At 36.9% G+C, this 15492-nt stretch overlaps 1 protein-coding gene across 3 annotated transcripts; it reads right to left on the bottom strand.

Annotated features, from left to right (window-relative positions):
- Window positions 1-5843: 5843 nt before the first annotated feature.
- LOC108678175 (cap-specific mRNA (nucleoside-2'-O-)-methyltransferase 2) lies at window positions 5844-14825 on the bottom strand. Of its 3 annotated transcripts, none has more exons than XM_018166532.2 (6): window positions 14501-14825; window positions 11151-11235; window positions 10515-10842; window positions 10057-10206; window positions 8324-8463; window positions 5844-7990 (listed from the first exon to the last, which is right to left on the bottom strand). In XM_018166532.2, the coding sequence occupies exons 1-6, from the start codon at window positions 14730-14732 to the stop codon at window positions 6409-6411; spliced, it is 2517 nt and encodes an 838-aa protein (XP_018022021.1). In that variant the 5' UTR covers window positions 14733-14825; the 3' UTR covers window positions 5844-6408. The 3 variants fall into 3 exon arrangements, with proteins under 3 accessions (XP_018022021.1, XP_047741566.1, XP_018022022.1); XM_047885610.1 differs by having other exon boundaries at window positions 14558-14825; XM_018166533.2 differs by lacking the exon at window positions 11151-11235 and having other exon boundaries at window positions 14501-14621.
- Between the last annotated feature and the right edge of the window lie 667 nt (window positions 14826-15492).

The following is a 15492-nucleotide window of genomic DNA, read 5'->3' as shown; positions in this document are numbered from 1 at the left end:
AACGGTACCAAAATCATCTCTGTATGTTGATTTATGCCTTGAAGACAGATTGCGAAAGGGTTAGGGGTGGGGGAGTTCCTTCACATTTAAGATAGGCGAAAATTACTGGCTGGGCACATAAATAGACGGTCTGTAGACGCTGATCTTTAGTTACCTGGCTGCTGTTGTGTGGCATGGTGCTCATGCAGTCGTTCCCACCATCCTTGACTGAATTTCAGCTCCAGTAACGTCTAGTCTTGTATCTAAGCTACAGCAATGAGAGATATACCGTTCGATTTGCAAATAAAAAATCTAAAGATTAGTCGTAGCTTTTTTCAATTTTGTTATAGTTTTGAAAATATTTTGAAAAAAGGAAAGGAAATTCAAAAGGGTGGAGGGGGGAATCAATTTTTTTTTCAAAAAAGCCCACCCCAGCCACAAAAATTAGAATTTCGAAAAACAGCAAAGACCAATCGATAGATATGGTCCTTACGCATCAAATGATATGCGTCTCGATGTTGTAGCTTGAAAATCCTAGGAGGAGATAGATTTCTACAGTACCCACTTTTTGGCTGTTTTCTAAGAATTTCATGTTTTCTTTCATTTTTTTTCAAAAAAATTCATACAAACAAAAAAGTCTTAGATTTATTTTTTACATTTGTGTACGGTACCAAGTTTCAAAGTCTGTCTCCGTAAGCAACCAAAATAAAATTTCCACAAGAAATTGGAAATTTCCACTGGACATTGGAAATTATATTTCAGTTATTAACAGACAGAAACTTTGAAACTTGGTACCCATATGTAAAAATAAATCTAAGACTTTTTTGTTTGTGTGAATTTTTTGTTTTTGTTCGTGTGAATTTGTAAGAAACATGAAATTCTTAGAAAACCAGTGTTTTTTTAAATGCGACTTGAAAGTCAGATTTGGCAGTAAAGGGTTAAGGGTGGGATGAAGAAAAACAAAGGGAAAGAAAAATTCAAGAGGAAATTTATTTGATTTTTATTGATACCGTAGATCCCATTTATTTCACAGCATACTTTACATCTAGGGTACTACTGCTTTAGGTTATATGCATCACACTCCATCATCAGATGCTCCACAGTTTCCCTCTCACCTCTGTTACACATAATTTTAATAGCACGCACTCGGAAGATGCTCGCCCTATCATGATTCATGCTAGATTCCTGTCCCCTACAGCATTGCTGCCAACTTGCGTCATGTTACAGCCAGCCCACACCATGTAGGCTACCAGAGCTCCCTGAATCAATCAGAGTGCAGCACAAAGCCATTTCATGACCGAACAAGTGTGACGTCACAACCACTCGGCAACACCAGCAGACCAATCAGTACACATATTTGTTTGTGTGAATTTAAAAAAAAATAAAAGAAAATGTGAAATTCTTAGAAAAAGGTGTTTTTAAAGGCAACTTGAAAGTACAATTTGGGGGTAAAGGGTTAATGCTGATACCATAAAATGGGGCAACTTAGACCATTTTAACTCTCAGAAAACCCAATAACTCAAAAAATTCTTGCCATAGAAAAATTGTGTTTATGGCTCTTAAAGTATACCATGACATAACCTACATTTACAATAAAGATATATTTTACATACATACTATGTGACTATTTGTATTACAAAAAAATGCCAGTGCTAAAAATGAACCACGTCCGAGTCAGCCCATTTTACTGTATCCTAATGGATACAGTAAAATGGGCTGACTCAATCTGAAAAATTGGGCACTAGCTACAGTGAATGACAAAATTGCCTGTGCTTCTGATTAATTTTACCTTTTTATGACCCTGGTCTAATTGCCTCATAAAATTGCCCCTGGCTCATAACAATTAAATAAAACTGCCCCAGGCTCATTGCCTCAAAAATTGACCCTGGCTTGTAAAAATGTAAATATTACACATTTTTGCCTGCAATTTTCAAAAATTACTACCCAAAACATGAGTTTTCATCTGTAATTTTAGGAAAATTCTGCCTAATATTCCAGGTTGGCATTATACTTCATGGGATTTTTATATACTTTATATACATATGGGCTATTTATTATACTACTTAATCCCAAAGGTCTACAACAAAGTCTCTTGTTTGCAAACATGGAAGCAAATTACTTGTATTGAGTCAATCATTCTTTTTTCCAGTAAACTAAAACATTTAATTTTTAACTATCAACTTTGAATCAGTAACTTCTCAACTACGGTATTAACTTTTCAATTTTACATCTACATAAAGTATTGAACATTCAACTATCATAGTGTAAACTTTAAAAAATCCATATTTCACATGTTGATTTTTCACCCATGAACATTTTAACAATCAAATTTTGAACTTTTAACTTTGAAACTGTCAAAATTACAGTAATACAGTAGTTACTGTTTAGATGTTGACTAACACTCAATTCACCCTTGTGATTATTGCTATTAGTGATTGGTTTTGGAGTGTCACAAGACGCCTGCTGCAACCCTTAAACTTGTCAGAATGATCAGAGCTCTTACGGCCAAACGCCGGCAACTATCTTGTAAAAAGTTCAAGGACTCTGCTACTACTTGAATTGCACTAGGATTCCATTCATTAAAACTTTGGTTAACACGGTAAAACTTAGTTTTATTTCAGCAAAGCACAGTTTAAAAAAACAGGCACAGTTAAAAGTTAAACTAGAGTGACATCAGGTACATTATTGCGGAGCAGTGTGCTTAATCTTTCACGGCACAGCCCCGACTCAGCGTTAGAGCATGGAATAGCCGAGAGTTGACAGAGCGGAGTGAGAACAGGTATGAACCTCACTGTAGGGCTGGTGAGTGGTGGGACATGACTGACTACCTGACTCACAGCTGCTCAGACCTGACCTTGCACTACGTTGCTACTGCCCAAAAAAGGTCCGACATCAATGTTACCAAGGCAGCTACGCTAGATGTGCCTTTTGGTATGCCCACGAATTTAAAAAATGAACAAGACTAATAATGAACGAAGTTCATCGTTCACATCAGGCTTCAAGTGCATATGCAATGACTGCCGCAGCATGGAATTCTGGATAGGTAATATATTCTCACATTTAGGTATATAACAAAATTGATCAGAAGTCCTACCACATTACACCTCCCATTGCTGTGCCAAGCCACCAATGTCTGCACTGCAAAAAGTTTTTGACAAAGGTTTCACAATTTATAAGAACAGCATGTAAGCAAGTAAAAATGGCATGTGGTTCTGCAATTTAATTTTAATACATAAAGTTTGTCAAGGTTAATTGACCAATCAATGGTAAAAGGATATGACAAATTTGTGGGTACTTAACGATCGGTTTGGTTTGATGGCTTTGTGGGAATACTGTAGGATTGGTAGGAATGAAGGTAGAATTTCAATCCATGTAATCCAAATTAAATGACAATAAATGGATTTGGTATGTAATTTATGGATCCCAATTATATTGTTCATAGGAATGAAAATGTGCCTATTCTTCCAAAAACATTCCATAAATATGCTTGTGATGTCAAATATATAATTATGTAGTCAATGGAGTGAGTCTTCAAAGTGACAAAATAGTTCAATTTAAAATCTTTAGATGTAAGACTGGAATCATTGTCCATTGAAAGAGTGATAAGAAATTTTTTTTTTCATTATTTCAAAGTCAAAAAATCTTTAAAACCTTCATCAGAAATTGTGCAAACTGCAAATATTAATTAACTTAAACTGAATGTATCATTAATATTATATAAACAATAATTTCAGTTCAATTATAACTGCAAACAAAGAGATTACCAATGCCAGATGAGGCTTCCTGAATTGGCTCCTCTCACATAATTATTAATCATTTCAAAAATTATTTCAATTATTATCATTTCATATTGCATTCACAGGTAATGTTTTCAGTATAAAACACCTGGCAACAGGCAACAGCTACAGAATATAGATTTGCAATGCAGCATTGGCAACCAGAATCTGCCAATTCCAGTACCATAGGGTAAAAGTATATTACTTAGTTGTGATCAGCACATGCATGCAGCATGATGCATTCATTGTATTCTTATGTACATCATTCTGCTTCCTCAAAGGGAAAGGCTTAAACAGCCTCATCACTCAGTTTTCAGACAAATTGTCAATGAATTAATATTTATTATTTTGTATAATTGAACTTCAAGTGTTTTAACCTTGACTCTTCTAATTCCTGTTCCTCTTTCTTCCCCAGGGTGCAGAAATTGGTGAATATTGAAATATATTTGCCAACGCATCTGCAGCAAAATTCATGACAAATCCTGCCTAGGTGGATCAAAAATAATATATTAACCATAACCAGCATGGCACTGATGGCAGCATTTATAGAATTCCATTCTGCTGCCTGTGCCTGGTGCAAGATATTTACCTTTCATTCTTTCCAGCCATAACTACAATAGAGATTTTTTACCATTTTTGGAGCCCTGAGATTACTGCAAGATAAATTATCTTCTATCTAATTATAAACAAAACTACAAAAGTTTACAATCTCCCAACCAAATTTCAAATATAGGCAAGGCACTGAAGGCAGGATGCATTAGAGTGATTAGACTGATTAGACTCATTAGAGCTGCAAGATTTCAGTTATAAGTAAGAAAATTTCATACCAGGGCACTGAGGGCAGGGCACTGCCAACTTGCCAAGTGGCAAGTGGCAACTGGCAACTTGGCAAGTGCCAAGCCTGATCTCTGACTTCACTGTTGAATAGACCATTGTCCGATTGTCGTATTGAATAATGACAATGTCGTTGAAAGTTTAATCAGTCGATGACTTGTTGTTGTCAATGCCCGTGAGTGAATGGGGCTGATTGGAGGCTTGGAACATATGTAACAGTAAATGTTAAGTTGAAAGTTTAGAATCACGTATCCCAACTCAGTCTAGCCAAGTTTTCACTTTGAAGCAGGCGCTTCCCGTTCCCGACATAGTTGAACTATATACTAGTTCAACAATGCTTCCCGAGTTGCAACAGCAAGTCAGCAATTGATAGTTTCAGTGTGGAGTGTGGTGACAAGAAAAAGAGCTAAGAACAACAATGCGCAAGGCTTTCCGGCAGTAGTTGGCACCGATTTACGTTTTTCCGCTTCAACGAAAAACAGCAAAAAAATCGACAGTTTTATGGATATCTTCTCTTAGTTTGTAAATGACCTACAAGGAATATATATTTAGAAATATATGAGTTTATGATCTTCTATAAAATATTCATGGAATGTCAAAAATATGCGTACATATTATTATTCGTAAAAATCTACATTCCAGTAAATCAACCACTCTGTCACATAGCATGTTTAAAAATCATACTCCCGACAGCTATAACATTGGGAACTGGCAAAATATGATTACATTATCATTAACTGAAAAAAATTGAACCACAAGCCCACGCACCGACTAGCAAAGCGTTTTCATCGATAGAATAGGTTCTACACACTCAATCAGTGCGTTTTTCGAAACGAATTTCCGTCCTCGGCGCAATTAAAATTGTCACTAAGCATACCTATTTGAATTTCGCGTAAAACTCCGGTCAGTACAGTAGCTTACACGGAAAATGCGATGCAGCAAATTGGCAAAGAGGAAGATCGTTTTCCAGCCTAAAATTGCCCCTCGATAGGCATAAGCATGAACGAGTAACCTGAAAATAATTGAAGTAAATAAAGCAATTTTTTCAAATTGTTCAATTATCGAAGCTGCTTCTTCAAATCGGCCAAGTAAATGGGATTTTCTGAAAACAACAATTCGACAACTTATAAATTTCACAATTCCTTTATGCAAGAAATTTTAGTTGAAAAGGTTGTTTACATCTATCGTACGCATAAGATTAATTTTAATCTCAAAGAAGTCCTATGTTGAACATGGGATGAGAAATGAGACGCATCAAGTAATGAATTTCATTTAAAACCATCCGCATAATATAAACGATGCAAATAATAAACAATACTTTGGCAGAGGTAAAATGATCACAAAATTATAAGGTCAATAACGATGCTATCAGAATCACGAAATAAATGATGTTATCAATCAATAGACATATGCCAGGAATGATAGTCAAGGCACTCGCCGCAAGTAATCATATTCAGACCCATACCTCAATCAACCACAGTCCACGTTATCAATTAAACAGCCAATCGCAGGCGTGCTACAAACACACATGCACTTCTAGATATTTGAGCTTAGGCCGTTGTCATCAACAAACTGTTAACTCGTCATTTATGAAGCCTACCTTTACATTAACTTAAACAAAATAATGCAATTTTGAGAATGCTGTTTTTACTGGAGCACATACACATGGTTTCAATTCATAAGTTACGTTCTAAGTCGTTTTTCTTTCAATCGAAAATTTTAATTCAAGTTACTTGTAACTAAGGTGATTTGATGAAGTTAAAATGATGGCAAAAAGGTGTGTAATAACTGGATGTGATCATTAATGTGCATTGTCAATTCAAGTTCTGCATAAAGTACCACGAACGTTTTTGATTTGTTTAAGAAGATCTGACGACCAAATGAGCATCAAGTTCGAGTTGTATCTGCAGACAACTTTGTGGCTATCGTTGTGAATGAGAGAGAAAGTGTCGAGCAGTTCCATCACACCACGTTTGTGAGCACCACGGCTCCAACCGACGTCTTTTAGTGCATCCAGAACGCGACGCGCAGAATCAAGATTCAAGTTCTCAAGCTTTAACACTGGAGGAAGAGATTGCCCTGAGTTGAGGAAGTGATAAAGCGTCTGATGTAGATCAACATTTTTGAAGCAACTAGAAAGCACAACGAAGAGACCGTTCTGCAGCCTAGTCAGGAGAGGCATGTTCGTGAGGTGCACCGTGGCCCCTGCTGGCAGTGAATGGCTTTCAAGCAGCTCGTGTAGACGATCAAGAACATCACACGATGGGGCAGGGCCAGCACTGCCATCCGGATACTCGTCTATTAAGAAGGTACAATCTGGATAGTCCTTCATCACAGACTCAACAAGTTTTTTTGTATCGTCGTTGAAATCCGATAGTGCGGACTCGTGATCTGTTTTGTTGTTACCTTGAAGATACAAAACTTTCTGTGACTTGTTCTCCATTTTATTTTGAAGCAACTCTCCGCTGACGAGTTCGCATTTGAGACTAGAAAGAACGGAGTACAAATTAAGCGACCTTTCACAGCAGAATCGAGAATTACCAACTTGCTGAAAAGGTAACCCTTTGACCAGTCGCAAATTTTCTAATATGGAATCTTCAGTCTTGTAGTAAAGATCTCGGTGTTCTCGAGAGGCATAAGCCTCAACAAAATCCAGCAGCAATTCAGAAATGCGATCAAGTTTTTTATCCACTGACAATCTTTGGATGCAGCCTGACCACCTCTTGTGTTTTCCGAAATCAGGATGAACATTTCCATCCCATCTCACATCCACCTGCAAGATGCGACGGTTTGTAGGTATGGGGCCAATAGGGTTTCGTACCTGAAACTTTCTCCACACCAACTCCTGAACAATCTGACACGCAGACTCTGCCTCTTCACTAGTGTCTAAGTACAGACGAGCGTTTCTTTCAATGGCATTTTCTTGATGTTCCTTGAAGAAGCGAGCACACTCTACCACAACCTTCACGAATTCTGAAGGAATATCCTCGAGAGCAAACATCGACATAGAAGGAGCCTGAGGAAGATAATGCTTGAGGAGTTCATCCAGGGTGACTGAAATTTCTTCTCGACCGACATAGTTTAAACCTACAACATAAACTTCAGAGTTTCCAAGCTTGCTAGTAATAGGTTTAAAAACCTGGACTTCGGAGAAGGCACAACAAATCAAATACAGAAGGCACACTGAGCTCGACTCGAAGAATGTGAACATTTTCACGACCAAGTTGCCGCCAGGGCTGAGGAGATGGAGAGCAGCGAGCACCTCGCACTGATGCAGATGATTCGTCGTAACTTCCTGCTCCCCTGGGTTGTCCTGGCAGTCTATGCTACCGTCTGCCGTCACCAACGACACGGGCTCCTTCAATTTACTGCAGCGATCGGTGAGATCTTCTAGACATGATCTGCTCAAACATGATATTAAGATATCTCAGAATGTATTATAATTACAAATCTAGCAAATATAAGCATTCAAAGTGCAACTGAACATAAACAGGACAATTAAAACGAATCTTAGTCAGCACGTCAGCTCGAAGGCAGCGACAAAATCATCAATTCTTCAAGCTTGGTGCAGATATCCCATCCTCAAAAATCCGGTCGGCAGAACATCAAGATGGATGAGAATATAACTGAATTAAATAAAAACGATTCCAACAAAAATGTACTACAAATATGAAACAGATAATTTTTCACACATCAGAAGTAGATTTTGCTTTATAAGTTGTGTATGGACAGACCTTAGTGTGATGTTACCGGTGCCGTCCCTGCCGAAGACCCAGTGCATGAGGGTGTGTAGGATGATCCTGTCGTCTGATATGCACTCGCTCGCCTTGCTGCCCTCGTAGTGAGGGTGCAGCGTGTTGCCCAGCCACTCCCACTGTCGAGACCAACCATACATTCCCATACTATCTTTAATTTCTATCTTTATTTACGATCTTCCCTTACTACATTTCCTGCCAAATTATTTAAACTATTTTTTCTTACTGTCTGTCTTACAGTATTTCAGTACAATATTCTATTCCTATCCTTCATAATTATCTTCACTTGGTCAATTTAAGTAAGACATCGTCAAGAAGCAGTTGCAGGCGTTGTATCGAGAGCATTGTACGGTATGATTCATCAAACTACGCGCATCATGCATGAGAGTGCAAGCGAGTTGTTGTTGAATCCCAGTGGTCATGAAATGACCTTGGACATGACAAAACAAGTCATATATAGGTTGCTTGGCTCTCGAGTGCATAGGAGGCATCTGGGGACGTGATATCATGGTAGTCATAAAATCGTGGAAGTCGTTCAACTGCAGGAATTTGTAAAGTCGTGGGGCTTGTGGAACCGTAGGGTTCGTAGTATTGTAGGGTTCATGGAGTTGTAGAGGTCGTGGAGTTGAAGAAATTGTGAAGTTTAAGAGGTCGTGGAGTTGAAGAAATTGTGAAGTTGTAGAGGTCGTGGAGTTGTAGGGGTCGTGGAGTTGTATAGGTCGTGGAGTTGTAGGGGTCGTGGAGTTGAAGAAATTGTGAAGTTGTAGAGGTCGTGGAGTTGTAGAGGTCGTGGAGTTGAAGAAATTGTGAAGTTGTAGAGGTCGTGGAGTTGTAGGGGTCGTGGAGTTGAAGAAATTGTTAAGTTGTAGAGGTCGTGGAGTTGTAGAGGTCGTGGAGTTGTAGAGGTTGTGAAGTTGTAGAGGTCGTGAAGTTGTAGAGGTTGTCGTGAAATTGTAGGTGTCGTGAAATTGTAGGGGTCGTGAAATTGTAGGGATCGTGAAATTGTAGGTGTCGTGGAATTGTAGGTGTCGTGGAATTGTAGGTGTCGTGGAATTGTAGGTGTCGTGAAATTGTAGGTGTCGTGAAATTGCAGGATTCGTGAAATTGTAGGTGTCATGAAATTGCAAGGGTCGTAAAATTTTAGGGGTCGTGAAATTGTATGGGGTCATAAAATCGTAGGGGTTGTAAAATCTTAGGGGTCGTGAATGTGTAAAGCTTGTGATATTGTGATGATAAGGACAGAAAGTAGAGGTCACGCCATCTAAGAGTCATTATTAATTTCATGCTAAATAACTGCTAGGTCACAAGGGCACAGGGAAATTCTAATAATAATAATAATAGTAGTATTAGGTCCAAGAAAATCTTAATATCATAAGGCAAGAGACAAGAAATAAAATTCCTGCTAAATCTCATGCATAACTATAAATAGGGTGCATAAAGAAATTTCAACAGCCATTAATCTTGATCCCCAATAAAAATCAATATTTAAATGGTGAAAAAATATTGAGGAGATACATCACAGCAGTTTGGTATCATTAAATAAAAATAGACCAAACACATTTTTTTCATTTTTCCATGCAAGTGTGAAATGTCAGGCAGGATATTGCCTCTGATTCTATGATTTGAGTGTTAACAGAATGAAATAGTTTATTCTGATTACCACTGTATCTGCAAGTTCAAAGAGGATAAACATGGTACATATAGTCACTTACCTGAATATCAGGATGGTGGTATTGGATGTAGTGGTTGAGAGCAATGATGAAGGCTCCTGGTGCTTCACATAAATGCAATGAGCTTAGGCTGTCTGTGCCTGGCAGCACTAAAGGAAACTGGCACAAAACCTCATAGAACTTCAGGAATGCCTGGAAAAAAGTATGAAATTTGAGAATTAGTGCACACACAAATTCTGACATATATATATATATGAACATTTTCAAAGGTTTGAAAGAAGATTTACCATGTGATCCTTTGGTCAAGTAACACCAATATTGATTCATTAGGAAAAAGAATTAATAATAAATAAAAATATTTATGGGAGATTTTGTAGGTGTTGAAGTCAATATTGATCTCAAAAACAAAGCCAAAAACTATCATTTAGAAATAAAATTTAACAAGCCACCAAAGTGCAGATAAATTTCTGATGGAAGGTTAGCAGCTGCAATAAACTTACTTGAGATATGAATTCAGGGTTGGCTTTCTCCTTGACACGCTTGAAAACTGCCATAGCAGGGTTGACTCTGAAGGTATGGTCTGTCCATGATGACAAATCTTCTCCTCGCTCAGTGTCACCTTTGACTTTATTCAATTCAACCTTCAGTTGTTGAAGTTTTTCTACTTGCCATGGAGGATGAGAAAAGACTCTCTGTGATGGAGGTAACTGGAAGAGAGTTCTTGCAACATTGCAATGGGAGTCAGCAGGTTTCAATGAGAAAAGCTTGCTGCAATGCTTTTCTGAAAACAGATTTACTTCCAACATTGCTTCAGAACTTAGATGAGCCCTGTAAAAATTAAAACCACAGTGAAGTACCTACTGAATAAATTGCAATATCAAAAAGTTATGACTGTATTTGTTAAGAAAATAAATTTGCTTGGATAGAGTTGCAACTGGGATTTTAACCAAAATTTTAAAAAGTACGGTAGTCTACATTAACATAAGAATTTTCTAATGTTACCGTACAGATGATATAATATATTTTTAGGATGGTAAACTACACAAATTGAACAGATTTTAAATATTTTCTGAGCAAAATTTTGCTACGGTTGAATGATGGAAAAAACTTGTAGCAGAGGCAAGAATTGAGCTCACTTTGATTTAATCCATGAGATCCTGGAATCAATATGCAGAGGACTTGAATGGAGACTTAGCTCAGGTGGAAGGCTCAAATTGTGACCTGAAAATGTCAGTAATGACAATTTGACATTTTCATAATTAATAGAATGAATAATATTATAATAAATTTTTTATTTAAGTAGGTATTATCCTTGAATCACAAAGTGATAATTATGCTTCTTCTTTCTTATCTGAGAATTATATGAATAAGAGAACCAATAAAATACATTGCTAAACTTGGTTGTAATTCTAGCCATATAGGAACAGTATGTTAGTTCATAGATACGAGTGATCTGATCTAATTTATTAACTTAATCAGTTCTAGAATATAAGCTAATTACAAAAGAAAATCTAACATCAGCCATCAGGTTTTTAGATCCAAAAAGATAATGATCGTGCACAGTGCACTTGATCATATAACACCTCTCATGAATCCCAACCAGATCTAGTTGTATTCAAGGCCATTTAAGCTCATAAAAAGATCAATACCGTATAGCATAATAACACAATGATCCAGACATCCAGTATGCATGCACTATGAGGTTTTCATTAAATGATTAAAACCATGAGGCTCAAACTTTGAAGCTTGAACAGCCTAGGGTAAACGCGGTATATTCCGACATCGTGGGTAATTCCGTCACCTCTCTAGTTTTTCCTTTATATTAAGCTTTGTTTTAGTTCCATGCGTTCGTTGATGGTTGAAATGGTGACGTCATACATTTGTGCATTGAACTAATGCCAAAACACTAGGTGTTGGCCATCTAGCAGGAAAATATTGAGATCCAAAGAGAGACAATGCACACTACCCAGTGAGATCATCGAAAAAAGTATCAAATTTGACAGTTGACCTTGCCCTACCAAATAGTGAATAACTGTTTTTATAGGAAGAATATTATGGTTTGAGACTTTTAAATACGTCTGTGAATATATTAGGAATCCTTTAAGTATATTGGATTTAGACACATGAAAACTAATTCCGACACAGCTTGAATTGGATACACACAGATCGTTCCAAGCTTTGTATAAAAATTGAAATTTGCTTAATTAAAAGCCTAATACCCGGTAGCTGTTAATTAAAACGTAATTAAGTAGTGTTCAATATTCGTTAGTGTTCTAATTAAAAGCTGTGTTGTATCCCAATACAGCTCACACAGCAAACGGAATTCGAACACGTGGATGTTGGCATTACGTATCAGTTAAATTTGAAGTGCTGACGCAATACAACTCACCACATGCCGAATATTGCCACACACAGTGTCGGAATATAGGGATTTGGTAGGTTTGCATTCTGAAGGCTTTTAAATAAATATGGCAACATTTTGTGACGTTTCATTGTTGCTGGCGCGTAGTACGGTATTTTGCGAGTCAAATAAAGCAAACAGAACTCGAGTAACGCATATGGTAATTTTTTCATAGTTTTTCATTTCTCGATGCGTCCTTAATGTGTCGGAATATACCGCGTTTACCCTATACATATATAATAGTACGTACTAGTATAATTATAGATGTAAAATCTAAATAGAATTTGTTCGAATGAGCCTGATAGCCTGTTAAGTGTGAGTCTGTGAGAGTGAGACTGTAGGTACTAATTAAAAATTAGTTTACTAAAATCTCTAATTGCAAGTTTATAACATTTAACATTACATTCAAGGATTCAACATTGCAACATTATTATGCCAACATATAACATTTATTATGGTATTATTGCAGATTAACTACATCCAAAAAAAAGGGTGTTTTTTTTTTAATTATATGTTTTTTGGGGTGTAGATGGTATTATTGCAGATTAACTACATCCAAAAAAATTGGATTTAGACACATGAAAACTAATTCCGACACAACTTGAATTGGACACACAAAGATTGTTCCAAGCTTTGTACAAAAATTGAAATTTGCTTAATTAAAAGCCTAATAGCTGTTAATTAAAACGTAATTAAGTAGTGTTCAATATTCGTTAGTGTTCTAATTTAAAGCCGTGTTGTATCCCAATACAGCTCACACAGCGAACGGAATTCGAACACGTGGATGTCGGCATTACATATCAGTTAAATTTGAAGCGCTGACGCAATACGACTCACCACGTGTCAAATATTGCCACACACAGTGACGGAATATAGGGATTTGGTAGGTTTCCATTCTCAAGGCTTTTTAATAAATATGGCAACATTTTGTGACGTTTCATTGTTGCTGACGCGTAGTCCGGTGTTTTGTGAGTCACGTGAAGCCAACAGAAGTTACGTAACCCATAGTTTTTTTTTAGTTTTTCATTTCTCGATGCGTCCTTAATGTGTCAGAATATACCGCGTTTACCCTATTTGGAATATTAGGCAGAAGTTTCCTAATATGGCTGGTAAAAACAATTGTATCACCAGCAATTTTGGAAAATTGCAGGTAAAAATAGGCAGTTTTTCTTAGTTTTTGCTGAAGAAATTGAGAAAAAAAATTAACAAGTGAAACTGTGAAAATAGCCAGATTTATGGGCATTTTTGCCAATTCACAGGTGTCTTCTGGCCTATTGGCATTGCCAATTTTCAACTTAGGTTGACCAGTAGGCCCTACTGGTCAACCTAAAAATGTAGAAATGACATCATAGGCTCACAGCTGCTATCTTTATATTAATTTTAAACTTCCAAGCCATTATGATTAAGTATTTTTAAAGATAAATAAAATTTTAGTTGATATGATTTTTAAGATTATTTTTCAATACATGTAATGATGTATGAATTATTTGTCAAGTAAAAGTAGGTAGATACCTATATGACATTTAACAAAAAAAAATTTGATCACTGATACCTGATGTGTTGTTTTTATAATTGTACCTAGCTAGGGTAAACGCGGTATATTCCGACATCGTGGGTAATTCCGTCACCTCTCCAGCTTTTCCTTTATATTAAGCTTTGTTTTAGTTCCATGCGTTTGTTGATGGTTGAAATGGTGACGTCATACATTTGCGCGTCAAAATACTGCCAAAACACTAGGTCTTGGCCATCTAGTGGGAAAATATTGAGATCCAAAGAGAGACAATGCATGCCACCTGGTGAGATTATCGAAAAATGTGTCAAATTTGACAGTTGACCTTGCTCTACCAAATAGTGAATAACTGTTTTTATAGGAAGAATATTATGGTTTGAGACTCCCCCATGTTAGTAAGTCACGAAAAAAATCGGTTTTCCGATGCCGACCGCCAAAAATGGATTTCAGATTCGTAATCTACACCCCAAAAAACATATAATTCAAAAAAAAAACACCCTTTTTTTTGGATGTAGTTAATCTGCAATAATACCTTTATTATTAACATACCATACTCATACTGTATATATTGTTACCTCGGTCATGCTGAGACTTTCTCTGCATATGAAGAAAACTCAATGCCATGTCCTCACTTGTTGAATGATGTCTTTTTCTTCCCAACAAAGACTTGTGTTCTAAACCCACAGCCTCATTTTCCGTATTAAGATTTTCAACCATCGGTGATTTCGGTTCACAATTAGGACGGAGCGACACATTTTGATCATCATAATCAGTTTCAAGTTCAACACTCCCACCATTTTCTTCCATCTTGTCTCATAGTCAGCTCTGTTATAAGGAAAGAGAGAAGGAATCAGTGAGACAACATAGGCGTCACTGTTTCTGTAGGCAGATAAGGCGTAACCTTCGTTCGTTTAACCGTGAACTTCTGTCCGTTCGCGAAGAAAAAATTACATGAAAATTTCTACAAAAAGTGATTTTACTATGCGAAGCATTCTGAAATTAAGTTGAAGTCATCAATTAGAACAAATATTTAAGAAAAGCATACAATTGCTTTGATGACCAAATTGAAATCATTATCGAAAACATTAAGTGGCCGGCTGTTTAAAGCACGGCAACATTCGAGCAGCGAGTTTCATGTTCGCGACACGCAACCAGCTAGTCCTGACAGCTAGCGTTAATGCTGACATCACAAAACACCCTATATTATCTGAATGGTTAAAGAATAATCAGCGCTGAAAACCATAGGCCTGTTGAGGTTCTGCATCTCACTTAGAATGTTTCGTCATAACTCCCATTGACGACGTTTACAGTTTCTAAAAAAATCCAGGAACCACCTAAGAAAGTCCTTCCACAAGATATGCGCTAGGATGTTTCAACAGGCGTTTTAACGGAGAAAAGTAAAACCACGTACACTGTCAGGCTTCCTTCAAACTGTATGGTTCATTCTAGCAGAAGCAGTGCTAGTAGGTCTATACCCATGAACTGTTTTACGATAATAATCAAACTTTGTAATATATAGTTGAATTTGATTTACATTTTATATGCTAGAAAGGAGAATAAAACTTAA

This window comes from Hyalella azteca, unplaced genomic scaffold (assembly GCF_000764305.2).
Source record: "Hyalella azteca isolate HAZT.00-mixed unplaced genomic scaffold, Hazt_2.0.2 contig2554, whole genome shotgun sequence".
In the NCBI taxonomy this organism is placed as follows: domain Eukaryota; kingdom Metazoa; phylum Arthropoda; class Malacostraca; order Amphipoda; family Hyalellidae; genus Hyalella; species Hyalella azteca.
This window is presented reverse-complemented; position numbering and strand designations above follow the sequence as displayed.

What these genes read in the sequence shown, in the direction of transcription:
- LOC108678175 (XM_018166532.2), bottom strand. Translation starts at nt 14,732, where the DNA reads ATGGAAGAAAATGGTGGGAGTGTTGAACTTGAAACTGATTATGATGAT. An exon ending in ACCACCATCCTGATATTCAG is followed by an intron (nt 8,464 to 10,056) that starts GTAAGTGACTAT and finishes TGGTCTCGACAG; the next exon opens with TGGGAGTGGCTGGGCAACAC. An exon ending in ACCGGTAACATCACACTAAG is followed by an intron (nt 7,991 to 8,323) that starts GTCTGTCCATAC and finishes ATGTTTGAGCAG; the next exon opens with ATCATGTCTAGAAGATCTCA.